The sequence below is a fragment of the Wyeomyia smithii genome, chromosome 1 (assembly GCF_029784165.1).
Source record: "Wyeomyia smithii strain HCP4-BCI-WySm-NY-G18 chromosome 1, ASM2978416v1, whole genome shotgun sequence".
NCBI classification, from domain to species: domain Eukaryota; kingdom Metazoa; phylum Arthropoda; class Insecta; order Diptera; family Culicidae; genus Wyeomyia; species Wyeomyia smithii.
The window spans coordinates 13,242,803-13,262,602 of record NC_073694.1 but is presented as its reverse complement, the minus strand read 5'-3'; the positions used below and the strand labels follow the sequence as shown (position 1 = coordinate 13,262,602).

The 19,800-nt window shown below is 43.7% G+C and overlaps 1 protein-coding gene across 4 annotated transcripts in view; it reads left to right on the top strand.

Annotated features, from left to right (window-relative positions):
* The window catches only part of LOC129726669 (low-density lipoprotein receptor-related protein 2), a 146,170-nt gene extending 131,340 nt beyond the window's left edge, over window positions 1-14,830 (top strand). For 3 of the 4 annotated variants that reach the window (XM_055683634.1, XM_055683659.1, XM_055683641.1), the window contains exons 10-16: window positions 3,716-5,220; window positions 5,280-5,592; window positions 5,650-7,418; window positions 7,480-7,644; window positions 7,712-7,964; window positions 8,020-8,264; window positions 8,326-10,068. In XM_055683634.1, coding sequence (XP_055539609.1) covers window positions 3,716-5,220; window positions 5,280-5,592; window positions 5,650-7,418; window positions 7,480-7,644; window positions 7,712-7,964; window positions 8,020-8,264; window positions 8,326-8,552 — 4,477 coding nt within the window. In that variant the 3' untranslated portion in view covers window positions 8,553-10,068. Of the gene's footprint in view, window positions 1-3,715; window positions 5,221-5,279; window positions 5,593-5,649; window positions 7,419-7,479; window positions 7,645-7,711; window positions 7,965-8,019; window positions 8,265-8,325; window positions 10,069-13,086 lie in introns of those variants that run through there. The other variant, XM_055683649.1, reaches the window with a different exon arrangement.
* The last annotated feature ends 4,970 nt before the right edge of the window (window positions 14,831-19,800 follow it).

The following is a 19,800-nucleotide window of genomic DNA, read 5'->3' as shown; positions in this document are numbered from 1 at the left end:
CGTCGAGGGGAACAGGAGGACAGACAAGCTGTGGACCCACCAACATTGGACGAGGTGAAGAATGCTTGCAAAGAACTAAAGAACCGCAAAACCGCTGGGAAGGACGGCTTACCGGCTAAACTTTTTGAATTCGGGAGCGAGCGGCTGTGCAGTGCAATTCACCAGATTATCCTAAGAGTATGGTCTGAGGAACAATTACCTACGGACTGGATGGAAGGACTTATATGCCCTATCTACAAGAAAGGACATAGACTCGACTGTAGTAACTATCGAGGCATAACCCTCCTCAATTCCGCTTACAAAATTCTCTCCCGTATCCTGTTCCACCGACTGAGGCCGTTGCAGGAAGCCTTTGTTGGAGAATACCAATGCGGTTTTTGAGTGGTGCGATCTACAACGGACCAGATGTTTACCTTGAGACAGATCATCGACAAGTTTCGAGAACACAACTTGCAGACACATCATCTGTTTATTGACTTTAAGGCGGTGTACGACACAGTGAAATGCAACGAGCTGTGGCAAATAATGCTAGAACATGGTTTTCCAAGAAAACTATTTAAACTGTTAAGTGCGAAGCTTGACGGTTTCACATCATGCGTCAGGACAGCGGGTGAATCAACGGACGCGTTTGCGACGTTAGATGGTCTGAATCAAGGTGACGGGCTCTCGAACTTGCAGTTCAACATAGAAGGTACAATACAAAAGGCCGGTGTGCAGAGAAGCGGCACCATCATCACAAAGTCTCACATGCTTCTGGGCTTCGCGGACGACATTGATATAACTGGTGTTAACCGTAAAGCAGGAAGGCCTTTACGGCTCTCAGAAGGGAAAGTGCGAGAATGGGACTCACCCTAAACACTGCTAAACCAAAGTACATGGTGGCTGGCAGAGAGCGTGGTAGTTCTGCGGGTGTTGGTGCTGCGGTGGAGATGGATGGGGATACTTTCGAAGTGGTCGATGAATTTGCTCATCTTGGTACTCTTGTACTCTTGTGGCGCGAGGTGAAGAGACGGATTACGGCAGCGAATAACACTTAGTACGGATTGTGTGGCCAGCTTTGGTCCTACAGATTCGTACGAGATTTGCGCTCTATAGGACCCTGATCCTCCCGGTGACGCTCTACGGACATGAATCGTGGACGATCGAGCGTAGAATCCTGCGATCAATACTCGAAGGCAAACTGGAAAATGGTGTGTGGCGCAGGCGCATGAATCACTACCTGTACGAAGTATACAAACATGCCACATGGATGGTGGATGAGCGACCGGCAAAGTTAATGTTTAGCAGAGAACCGGATAGAGGCCGACGACTTCGAGACAGACCTCACACGCGCTGGATGTGTGCTGTCGACGAGGATGCCAGAGCAGCGGGTGTGAGGGGAGACTTGAGAGGAGATTCGGCATAGCATCTCAACGATCTGTCGCCATAACAGTAAACAAGCGGACGGGCTACCTCACCTACTCGCAGTTAAGGCGGAACCCCAATGAGTAGCTTAAGTTCGATCAACTAATAGTCGTCGATGAGGAGACCACGCAGATGACGAAAGCGCTTTGGTAGATCCTGGTACTTCATGCTTTGCGTAGGAAGAACCAGTCGACTAATCGTCCGGGAGTTGAAAAGGGGGTATCGGAAATTTGTATTTTTTCCGGAAATATTTAGCTGAACACATTGCGATATCGGCTCGATCCGTGCCCAAGACATTTCCGACGGATTCGGACAGAAGAGTAGGACGATTCTTCTTTGATGTAGGCGTAGATAACTTGAAAGGAATTGTTGCAATACAGAACGACGGGATGAATGCGGGAAAGTGGCCACTGAAAATCATGGGAGGTTACGTGACTAGCAGAAACGGATCGGTCGGAGGACGTGTCGATGGCAAGTTCGACCGCACGCTTGGCTCTGCTTGTCCGATTTCGCGCTGACTTTGTCAGTCGTCGTAGTTGTGGGTCTGAATGACGTGGGGTACGCTTACCGACAACAGTAATCTACTTCGTGCAGTGCGTTCACCTTCAAGCACCGCTGAAGGCGTACCAAAATTTCTCGCATCTGAGTAACCGCAAGTCCTCCGTGTTTCCCTTGAATAAAGGCAGATCTTTACCTAAAACCTGCATCGTTGAGATGTGTGCCTGAGTTAATCCGCGAACGAATGGGAGCGAATTGGCCGGCGAAGGTTAAGGTGACGGCACCGGGTTTGGCAGGTGTGGCGACAAAAAAAAATGAATTTCAAGGCTGCGGATCTCCTGCCGCACCGGGGATTTCAAATGGAATTGGACTCTGCGATTTTGTACGGGAACAGGAAGATTTAAAGGTTGCGACAACGGAGCCAGTGGACTCGACGGCTGCGGTGCAGCTAGTGTACCGGGTTCAGACGATGGAGTCGGCGACGGCAGCAAGGAAATCGGTGGATTTGTCTGTCAGACCTGGTGACCGTATTGGGGGAACGGGTAGCTGACTTCAGTTTGATCTCCCAGCGTCCTGTCCGTGTTGCCAATCTTCTACCATCTGGTATGAGCTGACGATAGAACCACCTCTGCTATTCTAATTCCTCGTGTAATCTTCTCTTTCATAGACACTTTTTTTCCTTAAATTGGCATCTTTCCTCGCCCAACAGACGCTTCCGAATATCCCGCTCTCCATGAAGGGCTAGCTCCTGCATCTTCTGCTCTTCCTCGACGAGTTTTAGCTGTTCGGTCAACATTGCTGCTCGTACACTGGACGTTACACTGTCGCCAGGATTCGACCTTCCCTTCCTACGACTAATTTTCGATTCTACCTTTAGAGCTTGCTTTAGATCATGCTTAGGAACTGGATCGAATCGTGCGGTCAAAGATCTCGGGAACTTGCAAATGGTCGGATTTCCACTGTCACGAACATTTACCACAGCTTTCGACAGTTATTTAGGGCAATTTAACAAATTAGGTTCGTTTAGAACAAATTTGGTGTACTGTTTGAACGGTTGCATCGACCTTCCCGGCCAAGTGTACGCAGCGATGCAGCCAATTTTCCCCATGGTCACCAAGATGATGCAGATTCCGCACGATGTACCGTTCTTTGAACGCGTCCATTTCTGAACGGAGTAACTTAACTGTTTCCGCCATTACGATTAGAGTCCGACTGATAGAGTTGTCAATTTTTTTCTGCTGAATTATGGGTTACTATGATTGATGCTGCATGGGTGGTTTCGTCAGTATGTGTGTTGTCTTCATTTCGTCTCAGAGCAAAATGAGACGGATTGATTCATGCTGTGTTTGGTTTTTAATTGCACCAAAATTTCTCCCGATTTCGTAGCAAAATCGTTCTTATCTCATTTAGATACTTTGTTTTTATAACGCCAACATATTCAAAATTGTTAAATGAAAGAAATTAGTTTTACTTCTAACTTTAATTATTATGAAATGTCAGAAAGAACCCACGGCTTGCTTATGGATGATCCAACGCAAAACTAATGAAGACTATGCGACTCCTTCATTTGGACGTTGGAACTAGGAAAAAGATGATGAATTCAATTTTTAGACAAACCAAATACACAGAGACAAAGCCTATACACAAGAGAATGTTTTTCAATTGCGATGGTAAAAGCAGCATCAATATCAGCAGGATCCGTGACAACTGTTAGTTCGTTAAATGGTCTATAGCATTATTAACGAATGAGGGGCAAGACAGTTAAACATTGTGTGAAACTTTGTCCTAACTATCGTATTCTCTTCCTTTCCAGACTACTGGAGGACGGCAAAGCATGCGCCGACATCGATGAGTGCATCGAGACGCCGGGCGTCTGCTCGCAGCATTGTTCCAACACTCCCGGCGGGTTCTACTGCAAGTGTGACGAACGGTACTACGAGCGGCAGAATGATGAGCACACGTGCAAGCGCAAGGACGCGATCGAACCGTGGTTGATCTTCAGCAATAAGTACTACGTGCGGAACATGTCGGTCGACGGGCGGCAGTACAATCTGATTCATCAGGACCTGATGAACGTGGTGGCGATCGATTTCGACTACCAGGAGCAGGAGATGTACTTCTGCGATGTGACGGCCAAGACGATCTTCAAGTCGCAGTTCAGTTCGGTGCGTAAGGATGTGAAGATCGAGAAGATTCCGGTGGTCAAGCACGACTCGCACGGGCTGGAGGGTATCGCTATCGATTGGGTTGGCAGGAAGTTGTATTGGTTGGATAGGCACTCGAAGAATTTGGATGTGGCGGAGCTGGATGGAACGAAGCGGAAAACGCTGAAGAGTGGCGTTGTCGATCCGCGAGCGATTGTTGTGCATCCTGGCATTGGGTATCTGTACTTTACATCGTGGCATCTGCAGTCCTACATCGCTAAAATGGGTATGGATGGTTCCAACTTTACTCGAATTCTAACATGGGAAGATGATATTGCATGGCCGAACGCGTTGACGATCGACTATTTCACCGATCGCATCTACTGGGCGGATGCTCATTTGGACTATATAGCATTCGCGGATCTGGAGGGACGTCATCGGCATGTGGTGCTGTCCGGGAACAAGGTTCCCCACATTTTTGCTTTGTCGATATTCGATGACATGCTCTACTGGACGGATTGGAATTTGAAGGCGATCATTCGGGCGAACAAGTTCACCGGTCAAAACTTTACCGTGATTCGAAATACGACCCATCGGCCGTATGATGTGCATATTAGTCATCCACTGCGTCAGCTGCCGTACTCGAATCCCTGTGGAACTACCAATGGTGGATGTACGCATCTTTGCTTGCTGGCGCCTCCTCTGGAGTCGACTTATTTGAACGTTGAGGGTTACATTGAGGAGGGAGCTCCAAGCTACAAGTGCGCCTGTCCGAATCAGTTTTATCTTGCTCGGGATATGAAGACGTGTATCGCAAACTGTACTACCGGGCAGCACCGCTGCGGTGGCATGGACGAGAAGTGTATTCCGTGGTTCTGGAAATGTGATGGCGAGCCGGATTGTAAGGACAAATCGGACGAACCGGAATCGTGTCCGGCACGGCATTGTCGGGCGGGAACGTTCCAGTGTGGAAATGGAAATTGTACACCGTCGACGACGATCTGCGATGGGACGGACGACTGCGGTGATGGTAGTGACGAGCAGAACTGCGATCTGCCTTGTCCGGTTTCGGACTTTAAGTGTCGCTCGAGCGGACGCTGTATTCTGGACAGCTGGAAGTGTGATGGTGATGCGGACTGTAAGGACGGCAGTGATGAGGATCCGGAAATATGTCGTAAGTTCAGTTGTGGTTCTAGAGGAACGGTTTGATGGTAATTTCAACCTCAATTTTAGACAAACGCGCCTGCGATCCGGAAACCGAATTCAGCTGCAAGAATGGACGTTGCATTCCGAAGCTGTGGATGTGTGACTTCGACAACGACTGTGGTGATGATTCGGACGAACCGGCTTACATGTGTCGGCAGAGGAACTGCACTACCGGCTGGTCGCGCTGTCCGGGACAGTCCAACTATCGGTGCATTCCGAAGTGGTTGTTCTGCGACGGTAAGGACGACTGCCGAGACAACAGCGATGAACTGCCGGAGAACTGTCCGAAGTGTAACACGGAAACGGACTTCAAGTGCAACAACAACCGGTGCATTCCAAAGTAAGTTTGACTAAAATTAAAGGTAATGAGTTTCTAATTGTTTTGTTATAATTGCAGACAGTGGATGTGCGATTTCGCCGACGATTGCGGTGACGGCAGCGACGAAACGGAAGCGCAATGTAAGGGCAAGTTCCGCGAGTGCTCGGAGTCGGAGTTCCGCTGTGGCAATGGAAAGTGCATTTCTTCTCGCTGGCGGTGCGATCATGAGGACGACTGTGGCGACAATAGTGACGAGTTCAACTGCGAAGGCTTCCAGTGTAAGAACGGAACGTTCCAGTGTACCTCCGGGCACTGTATTGCTTCGTACTTCCGGTGCGATGGTGATCGCGATTGTCGCGATATGTCGGATGAGATTGGCTGTCCACCGCGGTATCCGGGTGGACGGTACTGTCCGGAGTCGCGCTTCCAGTGTGCTAACAATCTTTGCGTTTCGCCGTCGGATCTGTGCGATGGAACGGATGATTGCGGTGATAATTCCGACGAGGCGGCTTCGGTGTGTACGAACTTTACCTGTGATACGCTGCGGAGGTTCCAGTGTGCGAACCACCGGTGCGTGGCGCGTTACCAGACTTGTGACGGCGTTGACAACTGCGGTGATGGTTCGGATGAGAACAATATGACGCTGTGTGCGGCGAGGGTGAAGCCGTGTGATCTTTACACGCAGTATCAGTGTGCGAACAAGAAGTGCATCGATCGGACGCAGATTTGCGATTATGCTGATGACTGCGGGGATAATTCGGATGAGTTGGGATGTCATCACACGAGCACTTGCTCCGCGATGACTAAAGGAGGTTGTGAACATCACTGCATGAATTTGACCGATGGTGGGTACATTTGTGCGTGCTATCCTGGGTTTATTATCGATGCGGAGAACAAGAAGCACTGTTTGGACATAGATGAGTGCGCCACGGGAACGCACAAGTGCTCGCAGATGTGTATGAATATGAATGGAACGTACGCGTGCTCGTGCCGAGATGGATTCCGGCTGGTGGACGCGATTTCTGGTGATTGTAAAGCATTGAAGGACGACGTTTTGGTGGTCTTCAGTAGTGGTTCTGAGATTCGAGCTTATGATTTGAAGGTCAACGATCAGTTCAATGTTATTGGTGGGGAGAAACGAATTGAGGCTCTGGATTATAATCCAGAAACGCAGATGATCTTCTGGGCTGATAGTTACGACAAAACGATCAAACGAAGCTACATGGTAAATGCCGTCAATGGGGAGGCCAAGATCGGCTTTGCACAGGATTTGAACATGAAGGGTAACTCCAAGCCAACAGCGTTGGCAGTCGATTGGGTGGCGGATAATTTGTACTGGGCGGAAACGGATCGCACAGGTTCGAAGCCCCGAGGTAGAATTATGGTTGCCAAAACCGATGGACGGTATAGAAGAGCGCTGGCTAACGCTGGACTGGAGGTTCCTACTTCGATCGCTGTGGATCCCCAACTGGGCCGTATGTTCTGGGCCGACGCGGGTTCCGCGCCGAAGATCGAGGTATCCTGGATGGATGGCTCGAAACGGCGTCCCTTGATTACGGAAGCTATTCGTCATCCCGCTGGGCTGACGATCGACTACTCCCAGGATCATATGGTTTACTGGGTCGACACCAAACTAAACACGATCGAGGTCATGAAACCGGACGGTTCGATGCGGAAGGCGATTCTGAAGGGAGAGATACTGAAACATCCGGTTTCGCTGGATGTTTTCGAATCCTACCTGTACTGGATCACGAGGGACACCGGCGAGCTGCTGAGGCAGGACAAATTCGGCCGGGGAGTGCAATTTGCCGTACAGAGGAGCCTCGCTAATCCGTCCAGCTTAAAGAGTGAGTATATTTTACTTGACAACAAGTGAGAAATGCTAATTTTTTCTCCCTTTCCTTGCAGTTTATCACGAGCTTCGCTACAACACCTCGCTAAACAACCCCTGCTTCAAAAATCCTTGCTCCCACCTGTGCCTGCTGGTTCCCGGCGGCAGACGGTGCTCGTGTCCGGACAATACAGTCCAACAGGTGTCCCACCGCAGTACAGCGGAGGTCATTTGTGATGCACGTGAGTAGAGTTGTAGTTCCTGCACAAAATTGTGTTTCTAATTTGACATTACTCTAATCTTTTGCAGCCGCTGAACGGCCACGTCCAGCCCCACGGGTGTGCCCCTGCCAGAATGGTGGCCTCTGCAAGGAGGATGACACCGGCAACGATCTGATCTGCGCCTGTCTGCCAGAATTCAGCGGACCGCACTGTGAACTGTACAGCGAGTGGATGCTGGGCTCCAGTCCAGGAAGTGCCACTGCCATCTACATCCCGATACTGGTGGCAATCCTCATTGCAGGAACCATCGGGGCGTACTTCATCATAAAGAAGAGGCCATTGTAAGCCTTCTGCCGAAGTTTCTAGTGTCATTAAATTAATCGTTCGTTTTTGTAGCGGCAAACCTAGCCTAACATCATCGCAAAGTGTCTCCTTCCGGCCGGGCACGAATGTGGAGTTTAACTCGCCCGAGTTCCCATCGGGTCGACCGCCTACCGGTGTGCTACCGGCGGGCGGAGGAGTAGCTCCTCTGGACGGCTACAGCTTGGACACTCTGGGCAACAAAACTACCGATTTTAGCAATCCAATGTACGATGCGGTTCAGTCGGGCACGACGGATCCGAGCATCGGCAACGGTTCAGGTAGGAACAACACCAACTCGCGCAAGGAACAACCGAGCTAAAATTTACTCTTACTTCACAGGAATCTACGAGGTTCCTTCAGATGTGACGGCAAAGGGCACCAAGCTTGCCCCGAACAGTGGTCCCTTCACGGAACCGGTTTCGGCCATCCTGGCGCCCAGCAGCATAACGCATCGTACGTCCCCGCAGCTGCATCTGCGGCCGAAGGAACTCAGTCCGTCGTCCCACGATACTGGCAAGGACACACAGCTGCTGGTGGAAGAGGAAGAGGACAAGTCAGAGTGCTAGAGAGGACGTAAGCCCAAACATACACATACGAGACGTACATACCAACACACAAGCAGAAGCTGAACAAACCGTACACGACACAAACAACACAAACAAGAAGAGTAATATTTTTTATTGGAGCCAAGCTCAAGCGAAGCGATTTATGTGACGGGTGCGACATCTACCAGCACCCAAGTTAATCCACTGAAACATTCCTGGGTTGAGAGTTTTCTTTCATATATTTATGTACACGAAAAAGTGTGGTACGATGAAGAAATAAACTGATAAGCAACACATTAGTAATGGGGTAAGTTTGTAAATGAAAAAAAAAAAAACAGTTTTGAAAAGCGTTTGTACATAGACTCTAAATGTAGTATCGTTAATTTTTTTAAAGAATACTATTTATATTCGGAAGAAAAAAAAACAATTTCAAGCAAGACACACGCACACCTAGAGAAGAAATGAAACCTACTTTTAATCGAACTATTTAAAAAAAAAAATGTTAACACAAACTTCATGGTCCAAGATATCGAAATTTTAATACTTGTTATGCAGTACATAATTGCTTTTATACAAAAAAAAGGGTAATATTTGATGACTGATTGTGCAATCGAGAGAGAGCGAGCGAAAATGATGATATTGTTTGAACTGTTATTTACCTAATTGCGAGCTCCACTCCTAATAGAGAGAAAAAACAAGCGGAAGAGGGAGTTCGAACGAACAAATGTGAAACACTTCTAATAGGAGAGAACGTATATTTATCAGAAAGGTGATATTTTCATATGAATATAAAAAAAAACTATCCTACTATTAACAGCGATCTGCTCACAAAACCAGAACTATACACACACTTTGCATACCTACCCAATACCAGTCTGAAGTAGTGAAGGTAAATCCGTCCAAAATGAAGTAAACATTCCAGTATATGTGGTAAATTCTTTTAAACAAAAAAAAAGACGGAACTAAAACTAGTATTGACACAAAACACCAGAACCGATGGAGAAAAAAAAAGTATTACTCACTTGTTGACAGTTGACTGCTAAAAGGAGTATTATTTTACACGTTTGTGCTCAGTTCTGAGGCCAAAAAAACGAAAGAGAAAACAATCGTAACTGAAAGTGATTTCCTAATTTAACTAAAAGCAATCAGCACGCACACCCACACGCGAGCGAAAAAAAACGTAGCAAGCGTAGTAAACTAGGTGGAAAAGTGCGAAGCGAAAGCTTTGAAAAAATTGCAACAGATTTGCGTTCGTTTGTTAGAACCTTGCTTGCTGCTGTGTAAACTAATAAGAAAACAAAATTTAAGTCGGTGGAAATGAAAAGGAAAAAGTGTTTTCACACCGGGTGTGGTGAGTAGAAACATATAAATATACCGAGAACATACGCGCAAGCAGATTTGATCCCGCTTCCCACTCCTCTGGCGGGGAAGAGAAGACGGGTGTTTCTGCTTGACAAACAGTCGCAGACAGAGTAAGAGCAGAGGGCAGAGATAATTATTTTAAAGAACTGTTTTAAATAAAACTATTTTAAAGATAGCAGAGCTGAAGTGTAGCTGCCTAAAACAAACCTAAAGTTGTTCAAGCCGTAAAAAAATGTTTTTACATTCCTCTTGTCGTTCGGTGACGCGCGACAGCTGTTCCGTTGCTATTCACTATGCTGCTGTTCGGCTTGATATTTCACAATAGCGACATCTGCCTTTCAAACCCTGAAAGCTCAGTGGTTTGCACAACTGACAGTAATTTTTTGATTTGGGAACATTTTCTATTTTAGCCTTTTCTGGCCTTTAGAAGCACTTTTAGGCGATTCTGAGCTCAATTTGGGATCATTTTCTATTTTGGCCTTTTCTGGCCTTCAGAAGCACTTTTCGGCGATTCTGAGCTCAATTTGGGATCATTTTCTATTTTGGCCTTTTCTGGCCTTTAATAGGCGTTTTCGGCAATTCTGAGCTCAATTCGGAATCATTTTATCTCTTGGCCTTTCCTGGCCGTTAAAAGGCGTTTTCGGCGATTCTGAGCTTAATTTGGGAACATTTTCTATTTTGGCCTTTAGAAGCACTTTTCGGCTATTCTAAGTTCAATTTGGGATCATTTTCTATTTTGGCCTTTCCTGGTCTTTAGATGCACTTTTCGGTGAATCTGAGCTTAATTTGGGATCATTTTCTTTTTTGGCCTTTTCTGGCCTTTAGAAGGCGTTTTCGGCGATTCTGAGCTTAATTTGAGATCATTTTCTAATTTGGCCTTTTCTGGCCTTTAGAATCACTTTTCGGCGTTTCTGAGCTCAATTTGGGATCATTTTCTATTTTTGGCGATTCTGAGCTCAATTTTGGATCATTTTATCTTTTAGCCTTTTCTGGCCTTTAGAAGGCGTTTTCGGCGATTCTGAGCTCAATTTGGGATCATTTTCTATTTTGGCCTTTAAAAGCACTTTCCGGCGATTCTGAGCTCAATTCGGGATCAATTTCTATTTTGGCCTTTTCTGGCCTTTAGAAGGCGTTTTCGGCGATTCTAAGCTAAATTTGGGATCATTTTCTATTTTGGCCTTTAGATGCATTTTTCGGCGATTCTGAGCTCAATTCGGGATCAATTTCTATTTTGGCCTTTTCTGGCCTTTAGAAGGCGTTTTCGGCGATTCTGACCTTAATTTGGGATCATTTTCTATTTTGGCCTTTTCTGGCCTTTAGAATCACTTTCGGCGTTTCTGAGCTCAATTTGGGATCATTTTCTATTTTTGGCGATTCTGAGCTCAATTTTGGATCATTTTATCTTTTAGCCTTTTCTGGCCTTTAGAAGGCGTTTTCGGCGATTCTGAGCTCAATTTGGGATCATTTTCTATTTTGGCCTTTAAAAGCACTTTTCGGCGATTCTGAGCTCAATTCGGGATCATTTTCCATTTTGACCTTCTCTGGCCTTTAAAAGCACTTTTCGGCGATTCTGAGCTCAATTTGGGATCATTTTCTATTTTGACCTTTTCTGGCCTTTAGAAGCACTTTTCGGCAATTCTGAGCTCAATTTGGGATCATTTTCTATTTTGACCTTTTCTGGCCTTTAGAAGCGCTTTTCGGCGATTCTGAGCTCAATTTGGGATCATTTTCTATTTTGGCCTTTCCTGGCCTTTAGAAGCACTTTTCGGCAATTCTGAGCTCAATTTGGGATCATTTTCTATTTTGGCTCATTCTGGCCTTTTGAAGCACTTTTCAGCGATTCTGAGCTCAATTTGGGATCATTTTCTATTTTGGACTTATCTGGCCTTTAGAAGCACTTTTCGGCTTTTCTGAGCTCAATTTGGGATCATTTTCTGTTTTGACCTTTTCTGGCCTTTAGATGCACTTTTCGGCAATTCTGAGCTCAATTTGGGATCATTTTCTGTTTTGACCTTTTCTGGCCTTAAGATGCACTTTTCGGCGATTCTAAGCTCAATTTCGGATCATTTTCTGTTTTGACCTTTTCTGGCCTTTAGAAGCACTTTTCGGCAATTCTGAGCTCATTTTGGGATCATTTTCTGTTTTGACCTTTTCTGGCCTTTAGATGCACTTTTCGGCGATTCTAAGCTCAATTTGGGATCATTTTCTATTTTGACCTTTTCTGGCCTTTAAAAGCACTTTTCGGCGATTCTGAGCTCAATTTGGGATCATTTTCTATTTTGACCTTTTCTGGCCTTTAGAAGCGCTTTTCGGCGATTCTGAGCTCAATTTGGGATCATTTTCTATTTTGACCGTTTCTGGCCTTTAGAAGCACTTTTCGGCGATTCTGAGCTCAATTTGGGATCATTTTCTATTTTGACCTTTTCTGGCCTTTAGAAGCACTTTTCGGCAATTCTGAGCTCAATTTGGGATCATTTTCTGTTTTGACCTTTTCTGGCCTTTAGAAGCGCTTTTCGGCGATTCTAAGCTCAATTTGGGATCATTTTCTATTTTGACCTTTTCTGGCCTTTAGAAGCGCTTTTCGGCGATTCTGAGCTCAATTTGGGATCATTTTCTTTAGATGCACTTTTCAGCAATTCTGAGCTCAATTTGGGATCATTTTCTGTTTTGACCTTTTCTGGCCTTTAGATGCACTTTTCGGCGATTCTAAGCTCAATTTGGGATCATTTTCTATTTTGACCTTTTCTGGCCTCTAGAAGCACTTTTCGGCGATTCTGAGCTCAATTTGGGATCATTTTCTAAGCTTTTCTTTTGATATCATTTTCTAAGCTCAATTTGGGATCATTTTCTATTTTGGACTTTTCTGGCCTTTAGAAGCACTTTTCAGCGATTCTGAGCTCAATTTGGGATCATTTTCTATTTTGGCCGTTTCTGGCCTTTAGAAGCACTTTTCGGCATTTCTGAGCTCAATTTGAGATCATTTTCTATTTTGGACTTATCTGGCCTTTAGAAGCACTTTTCGGCGATTCTGAGCTCAATTTGATATCATTTTCTAAGCTCAATTTGGGATCATTTTCTATCTTGGCTTATTCTGGCCTTTTGAAGCACTTTTCAGCGATTCTGAGCTCAATTTGGGATCATTTTCTATTGTGGCTCATTCTGGCCTTTTGAAGCACTTTTCAGCGATTCACAGGAATCTACGAGGTTCCTTCAGATGTGACAGCAAAGGGCACCAAGCTTGCCCCGAACAGTGGTCCCTTCACGGAACCGGTTTCGGCCATCCTGGCGCCCAGCAGCATAACGCATCGTACGTCCCCGCAGCTGCATCTGCGGCCGAAGGAACTCAGTCCGTCGTCCCACGATACTGGCAAGGACACACAGCTGCTGGTGGAAGAGGAAGAGGACAAGTCAGAGTGCTAGAGAGGACGTAAGCCCAAACATACACATACGAGACGTACATACCAACACACAAGCAGAAGCTGAACAAACCGTACACGACACAAACAACACAAACAAGAAGAGTAATATTTTTTATTGGAGCCAAGCTCAAGCGAAGCGATTTATGTGACGGGTGCGACATCTACCAGCACCCAAGTTAATCCACTGAAACATTCCTGGGTTGAGAGTTTTCTTTCATATATTTATGTACACGAAAAAGTGTGGTACGATGAAGAAATAAACTGATAAGCAACACATTAGTAATGGGGTAAGTTTGTAAATGAAAAAAAAAAAAACAGTTTTGAAAAGCGTTTGTACATAGACTCTAAATGTAGTATCGTTAATTTTTTTAAAGAATACTATTTATATTCGGAAGAAAAAAAAACAATTTCAAGCAAGACACACGCACACCTAGAGAAGAAATGAAACCTACTTTTAATCGAACTATTTAAAAAAAAAAATGTTAACACAAACTTCATGGTCCAAGATATCGAAATTTTAATACTTGTTATGCAGTACATAATTGCTTTTATACAAAAAAAAGGGTAATATTTGATGACTGATTGTGCAATCGAGAGAGAGCGAGCGAAAATGATGATATTGTTTGAACTGTTATTTACCTAATTGCGAGCTCCACTCCTAATAGAGAGAAAAAACAAGCGGAAGAGGGAGTTCGAACGAACAAATGTGAAACACTTCTAATAGGAGAGAACGTATATTTATCAGAAAGGTGATATTTTCATATGAATATAAAAAAAAACTATCCTACTATTAACAGCAATCTGCTCACAAAACCAGAACTATACACACACTTTGCATACCTACCCAATACCAGTCTGAAGTAGTGAAGGTAAATCCGTCCAAAATGAAGTAAACATTCCAGTATATGTGGTAAATTCTTTTAAACAAAAAAAAAGACGGAACTAAAACTAGTATTGACACAAAACACCAGAACCGATGGAGAAAAAAAAAAGTATTACTCACTTGTTGACAGTTGACTGCTAAAAGAAGTATTATTTTACACGTTTGTGCTCAGTTCTGAGGCCAAAAAAACGAAAGAGAAAACAATCGTAACTGAAAGTGATTTCCTAATTTAACTAAAAGCAATCAGCACGCACACCCACACGCGAGCGAAAAAAAACGTAGCAAGCGTAGTAAACTAGGTGGAAAAGTGCGAAGCGAAAGCTTTGAAAAAATTGCAACAGATTTGCGTTCGTTTGTTAGAACCTTGCTTGCTGCTGTGTAAACTAATAAGAAAACAAAATTTAAGTCGGTGGAAATGAAAAGGAAAAAGTGTTTTCACACCGGGTGTGGTGAGTAGAAACATATAAATATACCGAGAACATACGCGCAAGCAGATTTGATCCCGCTTCCCACTCCTCTGGCGGGGAAGAGAAGACGGGTGTTTCTGCTTGACAAACAGTCGCAGACAGAGTAAGAGCAGAGGGCAGAGATAATTATTTTAAAGAACTGTTTTAAATAAAACTATTTTAAAGATAGCAGAGCTGAAGTGTAGCTGCCTAAAACAAACCTAAAGTTGTTCAAGCCGTAAAAAAATGTTTTTACATTCCTCTTGTCGTTCGGTGACGCGCGACAGCTGTTCCGTTGCTATTCACTATGCTGCTGTTCGGCTTGATATTTCACAATAGCGACATCTGCCTTTCAAACCCTGAAAGCTCAGTGGTTTGCACAACTGACAGTAATTTTTTGATTTGGGAACATTTTCTATTTTAGCCTTTTCTGGCCTTTAGAAGCACTTTTAGGCGATTCTGAGCTCAATTTGGGATCATTTTCTATTTTGGCCTTTTCTGGCCTTCAGAAGCACTTTTCGGCGATTCTGAGCTCAATTTGGGATCATTTTCTATTTTGGCCTTTTCTGGCCTTTAATAGGCGTTTTCGGCGATTCTGAGCTCAATTCGGAATCATTTTATCTCTTGGCCTTTCCTGGCCGTTAAAAGGCGTTTTCGGCGATTCTGAGCTTAATTTGGGAACATTTTCTATTTTGGCCTTTAGAAGCACTTTTCGGCTATTCTAAGTTCAATTTGGGATCATTTTCTATTTTGGCCTTTCCTGGCCTTTAGATGCACTTTTCGGTGAATCTGAGCTTAATTTGGGATCATTTTCTTTTTTGGCCTTTTCTGGCCTTTAGAAGGCGTTTTCGGCGATTCTGAGCTTAATTTGAGATCATTTTCTAATTTAGCCTTTTCTGGCCTTTAGAATCACTTTTCGGCGTTTCTGAGCTCAATTTGGGATCATTTTCTATTTTTGGCGATTCTGAGCTCAATTTTGGATCATTTTATCTTTTAGCCTTTTCTGGCCTTTAGAAGGCGTTTTCGGCGATTCTGAGCTCAATTTGGGATCATTTTCTATTTTGGCCTTTAAAAGCACTTTCCGGCGATTCTGAGCTCAATTCGGGATCAATTTCTATTTTGGCCTTTTCTGGCCTTTAGAAGGCGTTTTCGGCGATTCTAAGCTAAATTTGGGATCATTTTCTATTTTGGCCTTTAGATGCATTTTTCGGCGATTCTGAGCTCAATTCGGGATCAATTTCTATTTTGGCCTTTAGAAGGCGTTTTCGGCGATTCTGACCTTAATTTGGGATCATTTTCTATTTTGGCCTTTTCTGGCCTTTAGAATCACTTTTCGGCGTTTCTGAGCTCAATTTGGGATCATTTTCTATTTTTGGCGATTCTGAGCTCAATTTTGGATCATTTTATCTTTTAGCCTTTTCTGGCCTTTAGAAGGCGTTTTCGGCGATTCTGAGCTCAATTTGGGATCATTTTCTATTTTGGCCTTTAAAAGCACTTTTCGGCGATTCTGAGCTCAATTCGGGATCATTTTCCATTTTGACCTTCTCTGGCCTTTAAAAGCACTTTTCGGCGATTCTGAGCTCAATTTGGGATCATTTTCTATTTTGACCTTTTCTGGCCTTTAGAAGCACTTTTCGGCAATTCTGAGCTCAATTTGGGATCATTTTCTGTTTTGACCTTTTCTGGCCTTTAGAAGCGCTTTTCGGCGATTCTGAGCTCAATTTGGGATCATTTTCTATTTTGGCCTTTCCTGGCCTTTAGAAGCACTTTTCGGCAATTCTGAGCTCAATTTGGGATCATTTTCTATTTTGGCTCATTCTGGCCTTTTGAAGCACTTTTCAGCGATTCTGAGCTCAATTTGGGATCATTTTCTATTTTGGACTTATCTGGCCTTTAGAAGCACTTTTCGGCTTTTCTGAGCTCAATTTGGGATCATTTTCTGTTTTGACCTTTTCTGGCCTTTAGATGCACTTTTCGGCAATTCTGAGCTCAATTTGGGATCATTTTCTGTTTTGACCTTTTCTGGCCTTAAGATGCACTTTTCGGCGATTCTAAGCTCAATTTGGGATCATTTTCTGTTTTGACCTTTTCTGGCCTTTAGAAGCACTTCTCGGCAATTCTGAGCTAATTTTGGGATCATTTTCTGTTTTGACCTTTTCTGGCCTTTAGATGCACTTTTCGGCGATTCTAAGCTCAATTTGGGATCATTTTCTATTTTGACCTTTTCTGGCCTTTAAAAGCACTTTTCGGCGATTCTGAGCTCAATTTGGGATCATTTTCTATTTTGACCTTTTCTGGCCTTTAGAAGCGCTTTTCGGCGATTCTGAGCTCAATTTGGGATCATTTTCTATTTTGACCGTTTCTGGCCTTTAGAAGCACTTTTCGGCGATTCTGAGCTCAATTTGGGATCATTTTCTATTTTGACCTTTTCTGGCCTTTAGAAGCACTTTTCGGCAATTCTGAGCTCAATTTGGGATCATTTTCTGTTTTGACCTTTTCTGGCCTTTAGATGCACTTTTCGGCGATTCTAAGCTCAATTTGGGATCATTTTCTATTTTGACCTTTTCTGGCCTTTAGAAGCACTTTTCGGCGATTCTGAGCTCAATTTGGGATCATTTTCTAAGCTTTTCTTTTGATATCATTTTCTAAGCTCAATTTGGGATCATTTTCTATTTTGGACTTTTCTGGCCTTTAGAAGCGCTTTTCGGCGATTCTGAGCTCAATTTGGGATCATTTTCTATTTAGACCTTTTCTGGCCTTTAGAAGCACTTTTCGGCAATTCTGAGCTCAATTTGGGATCATTTTCTATTTTGACCTTTTCTGGCCTTTAGAAGCGCTTTTCGGCGATTCTGAGCTCAATTTGGGATCATTTTCTATTTTGACCTTTTCTGGCCTTTAGAAGCACTTTTCGGCAATTCTGAGCTCAATTTGGGATCATTTTCTTTAGATGCACTTTTCAGCAATTCTGAGCTCAATTTGGGATCATTTTCTGTTTTGACCTTTTCTGGCCTTTAGATGCACTTTTCGGCGATTCTAAGCTCAATTTGGGATCATTTTCTATTTTGACCTTTTCTGGCCTTTAGAAGCACTTTTCGGCGATTCTGAGCTCAATTTGGGATCATTTTCTAAGCTTTTCTTTTGATATCATTTTCTAAGCTCAATTTGGGATCATTTTCTATTTTGGACTTTTCTGGCCTTTAGAAGCACTTTTCAGCGATTCTGAGCTCAATTTGGGATCATTTTCTATTTTGGCCGTTTCTGGCCTTTAGAAGCACTTTTCGGCATTTCTGAGCTCAATTTGAGATCATTTTCTATTTTGGACTTATCTGGCCTTTAGAAGCACTTTTCGGCGATTCTGAGCTCAATTTGATATCATTTTCTAAGCTCAATTTGGGATCATTTTCTATCTTGGCTTATTCTGGCCTTTTGAAGCACTTTTCAGCGATTCTGAGCTCAATTTGGGATCATTTTCTATTGTGGCTCATTCTGGCCTTTTGAAGCACTTTTCAGCGATTCTGAGCTCAATTTGGGATCATTTTCTATTTTGGCCGTTTCTGGCCTTTAGCAGCACTTTTCAGCGATTCTAGGCTCAATTTGGGATCATTTTCTATTTTGGACTTTTCTGGCCTTTAGAAGGCGTTGTCGGCGATTCTCAGCTTAATCTGGGATCATTTTCAAATTTTGGCCTTTTCTGGCCTTTAGAAGGCGTTTTCGGCGATTCTGTGCTCAATTCGGGATCATTTTCTATTTTGGCCTTTAGAATCACTTTTCGGCGATTCTGAGCTCAATTTGGGATCATTTTTCATCTTGGCCTTTTCTGGCCTTTAGAAGGCGTTTCGGCGATTCTGAGCTCAATTTGGGATCATTTCCTATTTTGGCCGTTTCTGGCCTTTAGAAGCACTTTTCGGCGATTCTGAGCTCAATTCGGTATCATTTTCTATTTTGGCCTTTTCTGGCCTTTAGAAGCGCTTTTCGGTTATTCTGAGCTCAATTTGGGATCATTTTCTATTTTGGCCTTCAGAAGCACTTTTCGGCTATTCTAAGCACAATTTGGGATCATTTTCCATTTTGGCCTTTTCTGGCCTTTAGAAGGCGTTTTCGGCGATTCTCAGCTTAATCTGGGATCATTTTCAAATTTTGGCCTTTTCTGGCCTTTAGAAGGCGTTTTCGGCGATTCTGTGCTCAATTCGGGATCATTTTCTATTTTGGCCTTTAGAATCACTTTTCGGCGATTCTGAGCTCAATTTGGGATCATTTTTCATCTTGGCCTTTTCTGGCCTTTAGAAGGCGTTTCGGCGATTCTGAGCTCAATTTGGGATCATTTCCTATTTTGGCCGTTTCTGGCCTTTAGAAGCACTTTTCGGCGATTCTGAGCTCAATTCGGTATCATTTTCTATTTTGGCCTTTTCTGGCCTTTAGAAGCGCTTTTCGGTTATTCTGAGCTCAATTTGGGATCATTTTTTATTTTGGCCTTCAGAAGCACTTTTCGGCTATTCTAAGCTCAATTTGGGATCATTTTCTTTTTTGGCCTTTTCTGGCCTTTAGAAGGCGTTTCGGCGATTCTGAGCTCAATTTGGGATCATTTTATATTTTGGCCTTTTCTGGACTTTAGAAGGCGTTTTCGGCGATTCTGAGCTTAATTTGGGATCATTTTCTATTTTGGCCTTTTCTGGCCTTTAGAAGCACTTTTCGGCAATTCTGAGCTCAATTTGGGATCATTTTATCTTTTGGCCTTTTCTAGCCTTTAGAAGCACTTTTCGGCAATTCTGAGCTCAATTTGGGATCATTTTCTATTTTGGCCTTTTCTGGCCTTTAAAAGCACTTTTTGGCGATTCTGAGCTCAATATGGGATCATTTTCTATTTTGGCCTTTTCTGGCCTTTAGAAGCACTTTTCGGCGATTCTGAGCTCAATTTGGGATCATTTTCTAATTTGGCCTTTTCTGACCTTTAGAAGCACTTTTCGGCGATTCTAAGCTCAATTTGGGATCATTTTATGTTTTTGCTCTTAGTAGCGGTCATTCTGAGCTCAATTTCGGAACATTTCGAATATGCTCTATAAAATTTTGATTGGCTTGAATGATACATTACGTTACCTTTATTCCTTTTTCTTTGGTATAGTGATGTTCTACTGAAATTTCCCCATTTGATTGTCAAACCT